This window comes from Panthera pardus, unplaced genomic scaffold, assembly GCF_024362965.1.
Source record: "Panthera pardus isolate Hobbes unplaced genomic scaffold, ASM2436296v1 HiC_scaffold_2, whole genome shotgun sequence".
Lineage (NCBI taxonomy): Eukaryota > Metazoa > Chordata > Mammalia > Carnivora > Felidae > Panthera > Panthera pardus.
The window spans coordinates 116,190,345-116,210,648 of record NW_026526765.1 but is presented as its reverse complement, the minus strand read 5'-3'; the positions used below and the strand labels follow the sequence as shown (position 1 = coordinate 116,210,648).

At 40.1% G+C, this 20,304-nt stretch overlaps 1 protein-coding gene across 6 annotated transcripts in view; it reads left to right on the top strand.

Annotated features, from left to right (window-relative positions):
* STK32A (serine/threonine kinase 32A) overlaps positions 1-20,304 on the top strand; it is a 130,177-nt gene that overhangs the window by 94,212 nt on the left and 15,661 nt on the right. For all 6 annotated transcript variants that reach the window (XM_053907366.1, XM_053907364.1, XM_019414223.2 and 3 more), the window contains 5 exons: positions 659-748; positions 10,076-10,173; positions 15,164-15,280; positions 17,983-18,108; positions 19,568-19,696. In XM_053907366.1, coding sequence (XP_053763341.1) covers positions 659-748; positions 10,076-10,173; positions 15,164-15,280; positions 17,983-18,108; positions 19,568-19,696 — 560 coding nt within the window. The remainder of the gene's footprint in view (positions 1-658; positions 749-10,075; positions 10,174-15,163; positions 15,281-17,982; positions 18,109-19,567; positions 19,697-20,304) is intronic.

Here is a 20,304-nt window from a genome sequence, read left to right as displayed (position 1 = left end):
GGCTTTTTTTGCCCCTGCCTTCACCCCCAAACATTTTGTTGGGAGCGGGGAGAGGACAACCTAAACTATCACACAAAAATGCTAATAATATTTCAGAAAAATGAGGAGGAAAAAGGACTCTTTCTTGTCAAAAATAAATAAATACATACATACATACATACATACATACATGCATACATACATATATACATGTGTCCATGTTCGCGTCAGCTTTATAGTAATGATATTTAGCTCTGGAAAAAAAAAAATCCCATAGGAGACACTTGGAAAATGCTTGGAAATTCGATACTTAGAATAGCTTTTGGCTGCCTCCCTCTTGATGCTCTCAGGTGATACCAACTTAAAACGTTGCCAACAAAACGTTGTAAGTGGGACTACCAGAGTGTGAGCTCTTAAACACCTAGGGTGGAGAGATTGAGCTGCAGACTACCATCAGATCCTCAGTTTGCCATATGTGTTCTGGCCGCCAGAGAGTTGCTGGTTGAAGACCCTGCTGGTCTTGAGGACAGAATAATTGTGCCACTACTGCCTGTACCCAATGGCAACAGGTGTGCAAGAACTGACAGACCAAGCTTCCAGAGGCTCTCAGGGAGAAGCGTGGTTGCGGCACTGAGTTGAATGGGACTTAACGTTCTGTGTGGTGCTTTTGTCTCGCCAGGGCACGTGCACATCACAGACTTCAACATCGCGGCGATGCTGCCCAGGGAGACGCGGCTCACCACCGTGGCGGGCACCAAGCCTTACATGGGTATGGGCTTCACGAGTGGCGGGGTTAAAGAGCAAGTCTTTTGTTTTAAATTTGGTAGACATTTAGTCCGGGTCCAATAATCCATAGGCATTTGCAGCTGGAAATGCCAAGTACCCCTCTGACTTTACCAGGGAAGCTTCTGATTTCCCAGGTCGGAGATGAGCCTCAGGATTTTCCATTTAGCAAGCACCCAATCTGATCTTGATTTGGGAGGGCCAGTGATTACACTTCGAAAGACCGTTTTATGAGTTATTTAGGACAGCTTCTACCCACTTCCTAACAAAGAATAGTAGTGGATTGAATAAATGTCTACTAATTGCCTCTGTGCTTAGCAGGGTATCAGGTACAGGTGACTCTGCAGTGAGCAAAACACACAAGATCTCCAGCTCATAGAGCTTACTTTCTAGTGAGAAGAGTTTCAACAAATAGAATCAAATAGAAGTTAAATGCAGTAACAAATCAGATGGTAATAAGTGACATAAGTATTACTCTACCCATTATTTGCATATCCCTACATTACATACATAGGGCTGTAAAGTTCACAGTGCCTCCCACTTGCTATTTTGCTTTTAGTTTTAACACCACGACAAACCCATGAGTTCTCCTTTTGAAAGATGGAGAACTGGATTTTTCCTGAAGATTCAAAATATACCCAGAGGGAGACTAAAAGGCTAAGGTTAGGTGCCGAAATTGTCAACAAGGTCTCACATTTAATTATGTTAACACTCACAAATTACTGCACATTGTAAGTGCTGTTGTTGGAGATGGCATCTGTGTGTAGACACCAATCTGGCTGAATTAGCCCTGTCTCTCCCCTCCACCCCCAGAGATGTAAAGACAGAACTATGGCCCTTTCCCCAAAAGTGTTCAGCAAGAGGGACTTTTCCCTTCTTCCCACTATTCCCCAGACAGGTGAGTCAGACCTCAAGAGAATTGTCTGTAACGTCTGTGTGCAGCTGTGAGAATAGTGACCTGGTTTTCCAGTCTTAGTCAATGTCTGGTTCATCACTGCACTTGCTGACTGCTCCTGGTACTAATGGAGCCTGAGCTATCCCTGGAGGGTTGATAAGTTTGGAGTTCAGTCTTCCTGGGGACCATAACATCAGGAGACAGATAGGTAGCAGTGTGTGAGTGTGTGTTGGGGTGAGGGATATGGATTAGCCACAGGATGGGATCCAGTAGACTGGAGGGAGGGAGGTTCCGGTCAGCGTGGCTTACTAGAAACACCACCAGTTATAGTAGTGCTCAACTATACCAGAATTTTGGAGGTGATGCCCAAGGGTAGGGTCATTTAAAAGCTCTTCAGGTAATGCTGCCGTGTAGCCAGAGTTGAGAAGCTGTGTCACGGATCGTGAGCCAGGTTGGCTACTAGGAGCAACTAAAGAGAGATCACCCTGGGGCAGGGACAGAGCATTTGTGTTAGGATTGCTGTGCCTGCAGTGTCCTTCTTCCATGTCCTAAAATAAATGGTACTTTCTGGGAAAAGGGAGAAGGGATATGAGAGACAGATTGGCTGTCTCCACATCAGGATGGCTGAATCCAGCTGCGTGACATGGGGAGGCTCTGGATCAGATACGACATTAGTCTTTAAATTCGTAGGACTGCATTTTAAAGTATCTGGAGTAGATGTTTTAATAAGTAAAAAGAATTTAAATGTTTTAAGCCACAGACTGCACTATCTTTGAGGGAGCCCCCTACCCAACAAAAATGGGAAGATAGACACTGCATAGTTCTTGGCAACTGATAAAAGGATAAACACTATTTATGCTTCTACCCTAATTAGTTGAGATGCTTAGAGCAGATGATGCCACTGGTTAAACCAGTGGAATTAGGAGGTAGAACGAACTGTACTGACTAGATATGGTCAGAGTAATTTAAGAGCAAAAAATCTGAACTTGAAATCAAGGGTAAGAGCAAAGCCACTTCTTTTAATATCTCATTCTCTTCCTCATGTAACTAGAGAGAGGAAAAGAAAACCCCCACATGCAGGGCCACCTCACTTTCCAAGAGAAAGAAATCCTCTATGGGAAAAAATGAGTCTTCTTTTAGATGATATTTGAACAACTAGAAATGTCCTGGCTTCCTATTACCAGTGGGGGGAATAAATCTCCTTTGTCACTTCTAAAATAATGGACACATATAATTCAGCCTATTTTCTGCTTAAAACCCACAGTACTCAGATGATAAAAGGGAATATCTGAGCCTGCTGGTCTGATGAATTTATTCTGCAGGTTTCCTGGGTTTCCATATTAAGGGCTATTTTCTTGGAGCCAAATCAGAATGTGCATCTGGGTTTTCTAGGCCTGGTTTCCATGGTGAGAGGAGTAAAGGGAGGCTACCCTTCATTTCTCTCCCCAGTGATTTTAAATACAATATCCGTATAATTTAATTCTCCTCAAATTTGGCATTTCAAGTCCTTTTACAACCCAGAGCTAGGAAATTGGAATGCATTCAAGGTTCTCTACGCCTCTCCACCTTCACCCTTATAATTAACAATTACTAATATTTATTGAAAGCTTTCTATGGGCCAGACAATGTGCTAAATGTTTAACATTCATTTACTCATTTATTTTTTCTTGATGACTCTATGAGGCAGACTATAATTATCACCATTTTACAATGAGGAAATAAGAAGCTAAGTAATTTGCCCAATATCACATGGCTAATCATTAAAAAAAAAAAAAAAAAAAGCCTACACTTAAAGTAAGCTCTGTCTGACTTTAGAAAGTCGAGCTTCTCCCTGAGAGAGAGAGATAAAGGGAGAAATTATTTTTAGAAATTGTGGTCCTTAAAAGGTTGTAAGTCAATTTAGGGAAGCCAGACTCGTAGAAGTGTTTCCTGTATCATTAAAAATGAGAATCTGTTGGGGCGCCTGGGTGGCTCAGTCAGTTAAGCATCTGACTTCAGCTCAGGTCATGATCTCACACCTTGTGAGTACAAGCCCCACAGCAGGCTCTGTGCTGACAGCTCAGAGCCTGGAGCCTGCTTGGGATTCTGTGCCCCTCTCTTTCTCTGCCTCTTCCCTGCTCATGCTCTATCTCTCTCTGTCTCAAGAATAAATAAAACATTTAGGGATGCTTGGGTGGCTCAGTCGGTTAAGTGTCCAACTTCAGCTGAAGTCAGATATCCCTGATCTCAGGGTTCTTGAGTTTGAACCCTGAGTCGGGTTCTGTGCTGACAGCTCAGAGCCTGAAGCCTGCTTCAGATTCTGTGTCTCCCTCTCTCTCTGCCCTCCCCCATTCATGCTTTGTCTCTCTCTCTCTCTCTCTCAAAAATAAAATAAACAATAAAAAAAAAAGAATAAAACATTTTAAAAAAATGAGGATCTGTCATCCCTTAACTCTTTATCCAAAGGTTGTCCTTCCTTTGATTTTGGGGTAAGAGTCCTTCTAAGAGGTGTCATAGGTAGAAGTCTGCTTTTTCTTTTTGAAAACTATGTTCCAAATAATTTGGTAATATCTATGTAACAGACACGAGTACTCATTTTATAGTGCTCCTGTGGGAGCACAAAGGGGGGTAAATTGTACCCGTTTATAGTACTAATTAGCAGTTATAGAAAGAAAAAATATTCTAAGGAGAAAGAAAGAAAACTAGAATGAAATACTGGCGATTATAGGAATATGTGACATCTACTAAGAAGAGATGCTGGGCATATTACTCTATACAGCAGTTTCCTGGCTCTGGAAAGGTGAGGATGAACAGTCGGACAGTTCTGAACCACCTTCCCTTCAGAATCTTTTAGCTTCTTGTTCCCTTCCCTCCTTACTCACCCTCACTCCTACCTCTGTGTGAATATAACCCAGATCACTTACAGCTTACCCAATTAAAACATTCTTCTCTTTCCAATTAAAAACAAAGCAAATTCACTATGGCAAACGTGTAAAATGCTGATAAGCAAAAGGCAGTTAAATTAATCCATCTACTTGTAGATATTTATGCTTTCCTTCCAGACCTTTTTATCTGTGTGTATACACACACACACACACACACACACGTTTTTCTTTATTAAAAGTTGGATCATACTGAATTTTTGTACCCTAAATGTTCACTTTATAATGTGATAGCAATAGACAAAATGAGCATTTATGATGGCCCAAGCACTTTGCTAAGGTTTTAACATTTATTGTACCATTACATTCTCAAAGCAACCCTGTGAAATAGGCTTACTATTATTCTGATTCCACAGATTAAAAAAAAAAAAATCAGGCCAGGAGAGAAAGTGACAAGAATGTATCACACAGGAAGTAACAAAGTTAATGAAGTTAAACCTACGTCTAACAAATCTTGAGCCATGGCACTGATGGTGATAATGATGGTGAGGATGATTAAGATACAATATCTGACATTAACTGAGGTCTTCCTATGTACCAAGCACTGTTCCAAGTGCGTGTATTACATTGTTTAAACTAAAACTTCCATGAGGTCAATACTCCGGTTGTTTCCACTTGAAACATGCAAGCTGAGAAATTAAGCACTTTCTCAAGGTGGAGTTAGGGATACAACTGTAAGGCTCAGAGTCTCAACTCTACTATGCTATGCAACCTCTCTGCCTCCATTCTATAAACCTGCCTCAGCCAGAAATGCAACTTGTTTCTCTCCAACTCCAGAACCTGGTCTTCACGAATGATACTGCTTATTCTCCCATGCCCATGTATATATAACTATCATTTTTAATGATCATGTGCTCCAGAATTAGAGGGCTGCATCAAATTTAACCAATTCCTCGTTATTGAATGTTGGGTTGTTTTTTATTTTGAAATATGAATACTGACCCTTTATCAGATATGTCGTTTGTAAATATCTTCTCTCATTCCATAGTTTTGTTGATTTGTTCCTTCACTGTGCAGAAGCTTTTTATCTTGATAAAGTCACAGTAGTTCATGTTTGCTTTTGTTTCCCTTGCCTTCAGCAACATGCCTAGTAAGTTGCTCCAGCCGAGGTCAAAGAGGTTGCTGTCGTGTTCTTCTCTAGGATTTTGGTGGTTTCCTGTCTCACATGTAGGTCTTTCATCCACTTGAATTTATTTTCATGATTTGGTGTATGGTGTAAGAAAGTGGTCCAGTTTCATTCATCTGATAAAGGGTTAGTATCCAAAATCTATAAAGAATTTCTCAAACTCAACACCCAAAACACAAACAACCCAGTTAAGAAATGGGCAGAAGACATGAATAGACACTTTTCCAAAGAAGGCATCCAGATGGCTAACAGACACATGAAAAAATGCTCAACATCAATCATTATCAAGGAAATACAAATTAAAACCACAATGAGATACCACCTCACACCTGTCAGAATGGCTAAAATTAACAACACAAGAGACAATAGGTGTTGGCAAGGATGTAAAGAAAGGGGAACCCTCTTGTACTGTTGGTGGGAATGCAAACTGGTGCAGCCACTCTGGAAAACATTATGGAGGTTCCTCAAAAAAGTTAAAAATAGAACTACCCTATGATTCAGCAATTGCACTATTAGGTGTTTACCCAAAGGATACAAAACTACAGATTCAAAAGGGTACATTGTCAACATTATCAATAATAGCCAAACTATGGAGAGAGCCCAAGCTATTTGAGACAGGCCAGATGTCCATCAACTATTAGATGGATAAAGAAGATGTGGTATACATATACAATGGAATATTACTAGCCATCAAAAAGAATGAAATCTTGCAATTTGCAATGATGTGGATGGAGCTAGAGGGTATTATGCTAAGTGAAATGAGTCAGTCAGAAAAAGACAAACACATATTATTTCACTAATATGTGGAATTTAAGAAACAAAACAGATGAACATACGGGAATGGAGGCAGGAGGAGAGAGAGGGAAACAAACCAGAAGTGACTCTTAAAGATACAGAACAAACTGAGGATTAATGGAGGGAGGTGGGTGAGGGAGGGGCTAGATGGTGGATGGGCATTAATGAAGACACTTGTTGTGATAAGCACTTGGTGTTGAATGTAAACCTAAAACCAATATTGCACTGTATGCTAACTAAAATTTAAATTTAAAAAATACAAGTAAATTTGTAATAAAACTCCTATTAGCAGAAATAGGTCCTGTAGTTTGTTTATCTTTATGATAAATTACCACTCAAAGAATTCCTGGTCACTGGATATTTATTTATGTGTTAATGTGTTTCCTCCTGAAAATTTACACTGATTTCTGTTCATTCATTCTGGAAGTGTCTGAGGATATTCACTTCCCTGCATTTTCAGCAGGGCTGAACAATGAATATCTTTAATCTTCCTGAAAAGATGATTTAAAATGATCCCTCATTATGATACTGATACTACACTTCTCTGACTTATTCTATAAATTGTCTGTGCATGCTCTTTGCTCATTTTCTATTAGGGTGTTAATATGTTTATCCTATCCTGATATTTCTTATTAATTATATAAAATAATATTTTATTAATTATATAAAAATTCTAGCCCCTTATATGTTCAGAATATTACAGGGTATCCTATGTGTTATAAATATGATATCCTAATTTTCCATTTACTATTATTCTTATGACATTTTTCATATAAAGAACTATTTTCTAATATCATCATACCATTGGTCTTTTTTATAGTTTTTACCTTTGATGCTATTCTTAGTGGGACCTTCTTACCTCCAGATTTTGGATATGATTACCTAATATTTTTATTATTGTTATATTTTCACTTATTCACTTATATTCACTTTATATTTATATATTTATATATATTTATATATATAAATATATATCATATATTTACATATATTTATATATATATATCATATATTTATATATATTTATATATTTTCACTTATTCACTTATATTTTTCCTTATTCCAGTGACATATAATCCTGACTAAAGATGTGTCATAAGGATCTGACTTTGGTTTTTGTTAGATCATTACATTAAATAATTGTTTTGAGACAACATATCAAATAAGACCGTTTCATATTGATTTATAGTATGTTCATCATGAACTAAATATCCTTATATACTACTGTCTACATTATGTGGTTTTCAAATCTTAATTGTAGCTTTATAATAATATTGAATACATGAGATGCAGGTCTATGTCTTTGTTTTCAGAAAACCTTTATTATTCACAGATTTTTTTTGGTAGATGAAATTTAGACTACCTTTTTAAGTTTCACTCATTATTTCTATTGCATTACATTTATGGATTAGGTTTTGGGCCCTTGCTTCTTATTTCTTGACCGAGAATCTAATATCTAGGTGTTCTAAAACCTGAAAACCAAATAATGGAAATCCAGATAGCAAACAGACACATTAAAATGTGTTCAGGCTTGTTAGTAGTCAGGAGGTTGCCAATTTAAACCACAATGAAAGATCAGTACACACTTAGTAGACTAGCAGAATTCAAAAAGTCAGCTAACACCAAGTGTGGGTAAGGACGCTGAGCAAAAAAAAACCAAACCAAACCAAAACAAAACAAAAACCCTCTCATACACTGCTGGTCACGGTATTAATTGGTACTACCACCGGGTTAAATATGTGAAGATGCGCGTCCTATCCCCAGCATCTCCCCCTGCAGGAATGTACCCTACAGATGTGTGGACTTTAAGGAGTCTTACACGTATAGGAATGTTCATGGCAGCGTTGTTCATAACACTCCCAAGTTGAAAACACCCAGATGTTAGGTATTCTCTTAGCAAAATGGCCTATTTATCCCTCAGAGTTCTCTGCTATTTCTCTGAGATGCCTGTGGCTTGTCACCCAGGGGAGTATCTGACATGACAACTATTAGGTACTGATAAGGGAAAGGGGAAATAAAGCCCATTCCATCCAGGGGCGGGGGTGGGGGGCGGACTGTGGGGTCAGGGTCATTGTCTCCTGAACTGCATGGAGACCTAGGACTTGCAGGAAGGATGCATTCACGCGTGGGAGATGAATTTACGAGGGAATGAGGTCTGCCTAGTTCTGCTACCACAGGCTCTTCCCATTAGGGTCAGTCCTGGGCCTCGTGATGTCAACATTCTGTCCACAGCATTTGGCTTGGGACTTGAGTACCTGGGTAGGTCAGCCCTGGTGCAGGCCCCATGTCACACCGGTTTCCTTTTTCCAGAGGCAACACCTTACTACCAGAGGCTCGGGTCAGCTGTGTATAGCTTTTGACAAGTAAAATCCCCATTCCTATGAACGTTTGCCTCTCCAGAACGGGCACTGATGTTTGGAGCACTTTCTAGGTGCCAGGCACTGAACTGAGATTTTGGCATCTCATTTAATCTCTCACCTCTAGAAAGATCTCCTGCTTATTATTCTGACCTTGCTGATGAGGATTTCTCAAGTTCAGGCAGCTGACTCGTTCAAGGTCAGAACAAGTGGTAAAGGCAGGTTTTGAACCCAGAAAGCATGGCTCCAGAGCTAATAATTGCCACCATTGCTTGTTTACTTGACTGATCATTATTTTTTCAACACGTTTTGTTGAGTGACTCTGCATGCCAGGTTCAATATGACACTAGAAATGTAGCGGTGAGCAAGCCACTCTTGCTTTGTGCCTCATCCCTCACGAGTTAGGTGTGTTCCTGGAAGAGTATGGAGAAGGTCCACAGTGTGTCAAAGCGCTTAGAGAATGCATAACTAACTAGTCTACGGCCATACCACCCTGAATGCGCCCGATCTCGTCTGATCTCGGAAGCTAAGCAGGGTCGGGCCTGGTTAGTGCTTGGATGGGAGAATGCATAACTAGGGGGTCACCAGTGGGGGCCAAAATTGACTGTAGCTTTGCTATGTTGTTGAAAGAGTCCTTTCAAACAACCATGTTACTAAGTGTGAGTTTCACACCTAATGAAAAACCTTACATCGTCCAGAATGTCGGCCCCCTCTCTCCCGCTCCCTCATCACCTGTAATAGCAGGCTGTAAATGCCGTCCTTGTGTCTTGTAACCATCTGAGATGCAGAGGTAATCCGACGTATGGTGCACCAAATTCTAAGCGCGTTTGCAGAAGTAATACAAATAAAGGTCCTTTAGTACCAACCTTCCAAATCAAGACAACAAATACCATCTTCTTGGCCGTTTGAATTTTAGCATCATCTGAACATTTGAGGCCTTATGGGATCCAATTTTTAATAGGTATATGATATAAACGAGAGCAGAATTTGCCCATCAAGGTCTGTGCTTGCCCGTATGTGGGTTGATGAATTAGTCTACTGAGACTAGGAAATTAGACATTTTTGCCTGCTGTGAGCAATCTAGCAGTGGATGATAAACATCCAAACAGTGTTTATTCCTTTATTTACCCTGTAATGTGCCTTAGGAGGAACATGTTGGGAAAAGGGATCCGTTAATGGATCAGGGAATAAAACTGACCTGACTTCTCTGTGTTTTCAGCACCTGAGATGTTCAACTCCAGAAGAGAAACGGGCTATGCCTTTGCTGTTGACTGGTGGTCCCTGGGAGTGACGGCATATGAGCTCCTCAGAGGCCGGGTATGGGAGAATCACAGTTTTCTTTGGTTCCTCTTCTGTCAAGTTTCCTTTTTAAAATAGAAGAATGGATTTTTTTTTTTTTTTTTTTTTTTTTTTTGCTAAACTCAAGCAGTTTGTTTGCAGGGTGAAAGCATTATGCCATGTGATGCTTGGGACTTCTGCACATTCACTCTCCCACGTATGGAGCCAAGCATGTGAGTTAGTATTAAACGCAGATAAAATGAAATAATATGGATATTATAAACTGCCAGAGAGGGAAAATCAGTGCACCTCACTAAATAGCTTGTGTAAATATATTTGTTTGTTTAAAGAAAATCATTTGGTGGTGACAGTACAGGACTCTAACATAGACATGCTTCCCTAAGGCAAGTGTGAATTATTAACACAACACAATTCATGCCCTGTCTTGTTGGTTCCTCTCTGTCATCAGGCCCCTGGGTTCTGAGTTCAGTGGAAAATGAGAGTAGTTTCCTTTTATTTTTTAATTTTTTTTTTAATTTTTTTAACGTTTATTTATTTTTGAGACAGAGAGAGACAGAGCATGAACGGGGGAGGGTCAGAGAGAGGGAGACACACAGAATCTGAAACAGGCTCCAGGCTCTGAGCTGTCAGCAGAGAGCCCGACGCGGGGCTGGAACTCACGGACCGCGAGATCATGACCTGAGCCGAAATCGGCCACTTAACTGACTGAGCCACCCAGGCGCCCCGAGAGTAGTTTCCTTTTAAAGAAGACTTTCCTTAAACTAAGAAAATGCCTAAAGAGAATTTTGCCAAGAGAATATTTTTTCCCTCCCTCCCATATCATATTACCTCTGTGGTACTTCCCTATGATGTGCTGTATTAACACTGTCAGATTCACTTTTCTTTTCTTTTCTTTTCTTTTTTCTTTCTTTTCTTTTCTTTCTTTCTTTCTTTCTTTCTTTCTTTCTTTCTTTCTTCCTTTTGTTTTGGAAAGTTGAAGGAAAGTTACTGTTAGATTATTGAATTTAAATCCACTCTGTCAAGTATTGCTCTGGTGAGTTTTTCAAGGCCTATCATTTTTTATGTTTTTATCTCTTCTATATTATTAGATTACAAATTCATGAAAGGTGAAACATGTACCTTATACAGTTTAGTATTATTCCCAGTATTTAACTTTAGATAGATACATAACAGGTGTGTATTGAATGAATGGGGGAATAAGCCACTACATATCAATCTTGCCACATTCGCAGAAAGAATCGCCATGTAGGCTACAGGTAATTATGTTTCAAAATGCAGCTAATCACATTTAATTGCAACTATCAACACAACTAAGCCACAGAGGAAGGGTGCTAAACAATGATTTCATCTACATTTACAAATTCTCACTTACAGAAAGATACATGTCTCAAAGATATGCTTGACATCTCCGTGGTTTCTGAACTTCATTGCAGTCTTGGTGAATGGGTGGGTCTCTTAACTATTAACCTGCTTGGTCTGCCTTTTCTGCCTTTGTGTTATCCTTGTTAGGTTCTGATGGGTACACACACAGTTTTACACTAATTGTACATCCTTAGCTGCAACTAACTCTATTGCTTTTGTACTCCTGAAATATGACTATAATCACACCTCATTTTCTCCCAGCTAATGTTTTACCTTTGCCACCTTATGCATTCTTCATATTCTTGCTTTTATATGCTGCCAAAGAATTATTTCATATATCCTGTCATTGCATACTGTATTACTTTATAGTATATGTTCCATTGATTTAGGGGTGTTCAGTCGATATAAATATTTACAGGTTTTGTAAATAGACTATAGGCTTCACCAATGTAGAAATAATGTGTCTTATTCTTCATTGAATCCCCAGTGCCCAACAGAGGTGCTGGAACATCATGAGCATTCAATAAATATTTGGAAGATGAATAAATATACAATTCTGGTAGCTGATGAATTAACATGTATTTTAAATTTTTGAACTAGAAAAATAAGTTATTTTTTAGGTAAAGATGATGATTGACTATTTTTAATAAGTGGACAGACCATGAGGATGTTTTTTAATACTAGCTTCAGTCACATGGCCTTCTAAAGTAAATGGGAAAAAAGCCCACTTAAACCAGTTAGTTGCCTGTGGCGTTCATCAGTTAATGTATTCATTTATCAAATCATGTTATGTTTCTAGCTGTCTGAGAAACAGTAAGTTTAGAAGCAGAAATGAAGAAAATTAGAAAAAAGAAAAGATGTATGTGCGCATGCATAGAATCCTGGAAGCTGAAGTGTGCCGAACGTGTCCCAGCTCTTAATGGTGTACATGGAATGAGTCACACGTAGTGACCCACATTGCCCTTGGCTAGCAAACAGCCAATAAGCATTGAGTATGGTGACCAGGTACCTAGCATTTCTTTTCTGAGATTGAGTTACATGGGTTATTTCCACTATATTGTTACCAAAACAAATGAATTACCTATAGTCCTTTATTCAGTCTTGTGGGAAGAAAATACATACGATTGTGTATGTTTAGACCTTGGATAAAAGAAATAAAGTCTGGCCAGTCTCCTTTTTAGAGGTCAACTCCTAGCAGTCTGTGGTTCCCCAAGTAACTTGACGTTGATATACCATGTACAGAGTTAAGCCTTTCTTCACATCACCTCTATCCATGACTCACCTTGCTGTTCACTATTGACATTGGTATCCACCCTTGTTACCCCATGTTCAAGAGTGATGAAAATCTCTCTCCTGCATTGTGTGTGATATGTGTTAGCTGCTTTGTGGAGAATTTTACCCATGTTATGTGATTCAGTTTTTCCAACAATCTCACGTGGAGGTTTATTTTACAGATAAAGGAGCTTCATCTTACAGAGGAAGGAATTGAAACTCCAATCGAGTGCCTTAATTTAGCACTCAATTCCTTTTTGCCTTCAAAGCTCAAACACTGAATTACATTACCTTTTTTTTTCTGCCAAGTTTTTATTTAAATTCCAGTTAGTTAACATACAGCATAATATTAGCTTCGGGTATAGAATTTAGTGAATCACCACTTGTATACAACACCCAGTGCTCATCACGAGTGCACTCCTTAATATCCATCACGTATTTAACCCATCTCCCCACCCACCTGTCCTCCAGTAACCACCAATTTGTTCTCGGTAGTTGAGAGTTTGTTGCTGGGGTTGCCATTCTTTTTTTACCCACTATCTTCCTTTGTTTTGTTTCTTAAATTCCACATGAATGAAATCATATGGTATTTGTCTTTCTCTGACTTATTTCACTTAGCATGATACTCTCTAGCTCCATCCAAATCTTTGCAAATGGCATGATTTTATTCTTTTTGATGGCTGAGTAATATTCCTGTGTGTGTGTGTGTGTGTGTGTGTGTGTGTGTGTGTATACTACTTCTTTAGCCATTCATAGTCTGTGGACATTTGGGCTGTTTCCATAATTTGGCTATTGTTGATAATGCTGCTATAAATATGTGGGTGCATGTATCCCTCCCAATTAGTATTTTTGTATCTTTTGGGTAAATACCTAATAGTGCTATTGCTGAGTCATAGGGTAGTTCTATTTTTAACTTTTTGGGGAACCTCCATACTGTTTTCCAGAGTGGCTGCCCCAGTTTCCACTCCCAGCAAAAGTGTAAGAGGGTTCCCCTTTCTCTGCATCCTTGCCAACACCTGTTGTTTCCTGTGTTGTTAATTTTGGCCATTTTAACTGGTGTGAAGGTATATCTCATTGCAGTTTTGATTTGTGTTTCCCTGATCATGAGTGTTATGGAGTATCTTTTCATGTGTCTGTTAGCCATCTATAATTATGTTACTTTTTTTTTTTTTTTTTTTTTGAGAGAAAGAAAGAGCACATGAGCAAGGGGAGGGGCAGACAGGGGGAAAGAGAGACAGAATCTTCCTTAAGCAGGCTCCATGGCTCTGTGCGGAGCCCAATGTGGGGCTGGCTCCTACAACCCTGGGATCATGACCTAAGCCGAAATCAAGGGTCGGATGCTCAACTGACTGAGTCACCTAGGCACCCCCTCCCCATTACATTACCTTTAAATACTGATTCATAACAGGAAAAAAATAAACTTCTATTTCTTCCAATTTGTTTCATAGGCCCACAATCACTTGTTAAGTATCTTGAAAGGGCCAGGCACTTGATAAATATACATGTCCATATTAACTGTCCCATTGTTGGTTAATCTAATATGGCAATTTTGTCCATTCAACAAACATGTAATGAGCACCTGTTAGGTCCAATGCACACACATATGAGTATGGGATAATCTCTGGCCCTAAGTAGCTCACAGTTCGCATAAAAGATAAAATCCCACAAATCTATTTTATGAAATAGAGAAATTAATATAGGTAAAGACTGCCCTCTAGTGGACAGCTGTGAAAAATATGACAAAGCCACTGTTTTGATTTCTTTTACCCCAAGTTAAATCTATAGAAGAACTTGGTTCTCTCAGAAGTGAAAGTACTTTGCCTTATCATAAAATTCCCTACCCCTCTCCATGGAACTAGCAACTTATAGCATTATGGACGGAGGATGAAGGTCTGTGGGTAACATTCTATCTTGAACTTATTATTGATTCAAACAAGTGCAAGGAGATGCAGAGTAAAATGCTGGATCTCCTTATAATCAACATGTAAGGGACATTTTTTTTAAGTTCCATTTACTGAACACTTGTCCCATTTTTTATGTAAATACTTGTATAAGTTACCTTACAAAACAGTCCCAAATTGGTATCTCAGAGGTGGATTTCGCGTACAGAAATGTTTCATTTGGCCCAATGGACTTAGCTACTTTTAAAAATTCTGAGATTTCACAAGAAACTATAGATTTCTGGTGTCTTTTTTTTTTTTTAAGAGAGCTGGCGACAGATCACATTTGCATATGAAAACAACAATCAGCTGGAAGGGATTAGAAAATGATACTGAGATTTTAGTCCTTGAAAATTTAGCTCAGAAACATTTGCAAAGCAACATTTTTTCTTTCCCTATAAAAATGAAGACTCTTACTGCTTCTCTCCCCCAAGAGACCATACCATATTCGCTCCGGTGCGTCCAGCAAGGAAATCGCGCACATGTTTGAGACGGCTATTGTGACTTACCCTTCTGCCTGGTCACAGGAAATGGTGTCACTACTTAAGAAGGTAAGAAGGAGGACAGCATGACAAAAGGAAGTGGTAAAAAGAAGCATGCTTTCTGGTTGGAGGGAAGAAGTTAGTCTGCAATACTGGAGGCGGTCATGACAATGTACATTTCTAGAGTGGGCTTTGCACCGAACAGCTTTCAAACACATGGTTTCATGAAGGCAACACAGGTGTCCTCTTGCTCAGCCATCTCAAACTCGACTATATCCAAGATGAAGTCCCTGACCTCTGTCTCCTGGACTTTGTGTGATGTTCCCTTTCTCGGTGACTGGCCTCTGCATCCATCCAGTTATGGAAGCCAGAAACGAGAAATGATCCATCTCATCTCCCCCGTTTCCAATTCATCGCTAAGTTCTGTAATCTGATTTCGTAAATATCTCTTGAATCTGTCACTTCTCTTTATCTCTATTGCTATCCCCCCAGTCCTACTGCCATCACGTCCTGCCTTATAACTGGTTTGTCCTGTACACTTTTGCACACTCCAGTCTATTCTCCCCCCTACCACATAATGATCTGTTCAAAGCAAAATTAATTGTCTTCTCACTGTTCTCAGAAAAAAGATCAGAATCGTTGGTATGGTATAAAGGTTCTAAAGCCTTTAAGCCACTCAAGCCTTACTTTGGACTTTTATTCTCCTTTTGACTACACATAAACTGCTTCAGCCTTCTTTTTCTCTTCTCCTTTTCCTCCCCCTCCTCACCAGCATCTGTCAATTTCTCACCACCAGACCTTTGCATTTGCTAGTTCCCTCTGCCTGGAACAGTGCTCCCATCCCCAGCACTACCAGCTCCCTCCTTTATAAAAATCAGTGCTACTCACTGGGATTCATTGACTGGCTCAAGCTCATGCATTGCTTCCTACTGGTCCACAGGAAGTCCAGAAATTGAGAGAAGCCTTTAGAGATTGTTGTATCAGTTTGATACTGCTGATGCCTCTGAGTACATGGTCAGTGGACTCATCTCAAACAGGGTGTAACACAAGTCACAAGTTGTGCATGGTGTAACTGCATATTAGCCGTGCACAGTAAGACCATGTATGGATCTCACTGGATTGGAAATTAAAACAAACAGAAATAATTGGCCCTTCTATACAGTTTGAGAAGCACAGCTTTAGACTTCAGCTTAAATATCACTTCCTCAAGCAGCTTTCCTCTGTTATAAGCTCACATAGCAATGTCTTTCCTTCATATCATTGTTTTTAATTTGAAACTATGCATTGCATGTGTGTGATTCTTGGGTTAATGATTATTGTCCTCTAAGCTACATGAGGAGGCAGCATGTCAGGCTTCTTCATCATGTTATCCTCGGCATCTAGCACAGAGTCTGACAGGTGGGAAAATCTGGTACTTGAATAAATGAGGTCCGTAGTGTCCGTCAGATTTTCCATGTTCACGGAAAAGATTAGTAGCAATTGTAGCAGCAGCTAAGTCATATGTATTGAATGATTATATGGAACAAAGAATGAGGAGCCCCAGGGGATGCGCTTGGTTTTCTTCAAAGAGGGAAAATTACACAAGTCATGGCCAGTTAAGGACAAGAGCTTTGAGGGCCGAAGATTCATACTTGTACTTCTTGTCTTTGGGGTCAACTTCCCTGTTTTGGAATAGGGATATTGATAATGTCAAGAATAGTGTGGGCATTTTCCATAATCAGATTTTCCTCAGTTCCAAGAGAGCCCTCCTCACCCCACAATTACACCCTGATGATCCACAGCTATAGTCTCCAGGAATGTTCTCAAGGAGAACTGACATTTCCCATTTGGGCCACAGGACTGATGTGATACTGGCTCTAAGTGGTTATGTGAGGGGAAAATCTTTAATCCCTGTTAGTAAACCCCAAACTGTAAACGGTAACCTTGGTTGCATCTTTGTCACACCCAGTATATTTTAATTAATTATTAATATTAACAGTTGCTATAATATTAATAGCAAGAATAATTGCTACTAATTATTAATAATTATTAATTATTTGATGATGAATTAGCAATATGAACAGCTAAAACTTTTAGTAGGAAATGAATTTCATTTATAGAAATGCATGAGCATTCACCACCTAATAAGAACAGACCTTCTCTTAGGTACTTTGTGTACATGGCTCATTTAATCCTAGCTACAACCTTATGAAATAGACAATTATCCCCTTCAATATATACTAAATGAAGATTGAGAGGACAAACTTGACCATAGTTAATAAAGTAGGGGAGTCAGGGGCACCTGGGTGGCTCAGTCGGTTGAGCTCCTGACTTGGGCTCAGGTCATGATCTCACGGTTTGTGGGTTCGAGCCCCACGTCGGGCTCTGTGCTGACAGCTTGGAGCCTGCTTCAGATTCTGTGTCTCCCTCTCTCTCTGCCCCTCCCCTGCTCATGCTTTGTCTCTGTTTCTCAAAAATAAATAAATGTAAAAAAATTTTTTTAAATAAATAAAGTAGGGGAGTCAGGAATCAAAGGTATGATTGACTCAGCAGGACAGTCTATTTTCACTCACCACACTGCAAAAACCAACTTATAGCTTATTCTATTCATGCATTATCGCATTATTTATATATGTATTACCTATACTATTTGTTTATAGGGTGGAGGAAGGGGGACGCTGCCTTGTTTCCTTCAGTTCTACACCTGAAACCTTTTTTAGAAGGAATTTGTATGATTTTTTTGCCCCACTTTGACTTTCATGATGATCTTGATATTTGTATTCCGTTGGCAGCTACTTGAGCTGAATCCAGACCAACGATTCTCTCACTTGTCCGACGTTCAGAACTTCCCATATATGAATGACATGAACTGGGATGCAGTTTTGCAGAAGAGGCTTATTCCAGGTTTTATTCCTAATGTGAGTCAATCCTAACCAACCGATCACAACTCTCATTCAGTTACACACAGAGTCTCATTAGAGAACCTCACCGGTGTCTGAAGACAGCCCCACTCCTGTCTTACAGATGAGAAGATGGTAAATGGGCCACCAAAGTTCACGTGGCTAGCAAGTGGCCAAGTGGGGTTCTAACCCAGGTCTATCTGTGTCTGGAGTCCCAGCTCCTAACCATTTTTTGTGGCATGCTTCCACTGGAAGGAAGCTTTAGTCCTCCAAATAGTCATTCCCAGGAATTTTCTCGTTGAGGAAACAGTGTTTTCTCTGATTTCAAAGATATAGAAATTTGTGTCCATGGAGTTCTGTGAATCACAGCATTAAAAATGTTGGATTTATTTTTGCCATTCACCCCTCTTCCTTAGGTGGTTCTCTGCCACAGAGCCATACTTGTAAGCACTAATAGCCAAAGGGAAATAATTCCCACTGGATGACTACCTGGCCGAGGGACATCTGTGGCCTTCTGCAGACTGCTGGTAAAGCTGGAGTCCAGAAGCTTCGGCCACAGGGCCCACATGAGGCCTCTAGCTTCCCTCTTCTAGTCTAATTCTACACATTCAGTATCAGGTAGATCAGCAGGATAATGAACTCCTAAAGGGGACAGTTGAGACGGTTCAGAGTTTTCTGTTCAGCCCAAGGAAGGTGCAAGCTGTGGGCTTGTGAAGGTGTGATCTTTCATGTGCAAATAGAGGCATGGATGGGTAGGTCGGGTGAAGGTGCAAGGGGGGCGACACGAGTGGGCAGTGTGGTGGAGTTCTGGGGCGAGGAGTTGCTACCTCATGGAACAAGAGAGTAGGTCTAGATCTCACTTGGCCACGTTGCAGAATCTGGTAGGGGCAGGTGTACCTTGGCTGATGGACGTATGACACCATGGAGATCTAGACCCATCTCCTGTTGCTTCCATTCTTCCTCCTACACGCCACACCACAGCAATTAGCCATTGATGCTGCCTCAGGAGGGGTTCTACATATGATTCTCTGACTTTATTGTCAATCTGAATCACCTGGGGAGGTTGTTAAAAATGTACTTTCCTCAGCCTCATGTTCAGAAACGCTGACTCTGGAGGTCTGGCTGGGGAAATGAGAAGTTGGGCAAACAACTCAGGTGATTCTGATCTATGTGATCATTAGAACACACTTTGAGAAACCTAATTTACAAGCTCAAACTTTAGGAAGATAACTATTATTTGATCTCCTTTCTCACTCACTGAGGGCTCATGGGGAGTTTAGAAAATATACAAAATAGAAAATCAAAAAAGAGTATAAAAAACAATGCTGGCAATAAATTATCTGAAACCAAGGAGGAATCACAGCTCCTTATTCTTGGACGGCTCCATCAAAACTAGGTGTTATTTTTGCCATTTGTCCTGGTGTATTTGTAGAATGATACGGAATCAAAGGAGTGAGCCAACTTGTCTTTCTTGCAGAAAGGCAGGCTGAATTGCGACCCCACCTTTGAACTTGAAGAAATGATTTTGGAGTCCAAACCTCTTCACAAGAAAAAGAAGCGCCTGGCAAAGAAGGAGAAGGAGATGAGGAAATGTGAATCCTCTCAGGTAAGCAGGTCCCCACCAGACTCAGAGTCATGGGACTCTTCCTGATGGCCATGGTTTGTGGGAGAGCTTCTGGTGGGAGGTCCCCTCAACACACCCCATTTCTGCTTTGTGAATGCACAGAGTCACTGAGCCTTGGGCCTTCTGAAATGGCATGCAGGGGCAGCTGTGGGGACCCAAGCCAAGCAGCAATGTTTCACTGCAGATTCTCTAGCTCTGTCATTAAGTGTATTTGGTTACTGACCTCTTCAAACTCTCATCTCAAATTTTACAATTTCCAATTGGCCAAGCCTCAATGAGGTGACTCCTCCTAAAATTACAGGCAAGGAGCTGGTTCTAAAGTACACACGTGGCTGTTTGGGGCTCCCCTCCAACCTTAGAGGTGGTGCCTGTTCTTTGCCACAAGCAAAATTTCATTATATCCGGCCAAGCAGAAGTGAAGAGTGTCTATTCACAGAAAAAATTGAATTCTTATGGATGCTATGGCTGGATTTCAGGCTGTGTTAAAATTGTTTTGTGACTATATTATTCTCTGTTAGTTGGAGCTCAGATTTCAATGCAGTCACTTGCAGGGACTCAGGAGAATTTGAGACTCACATGTGGTTCTGTGT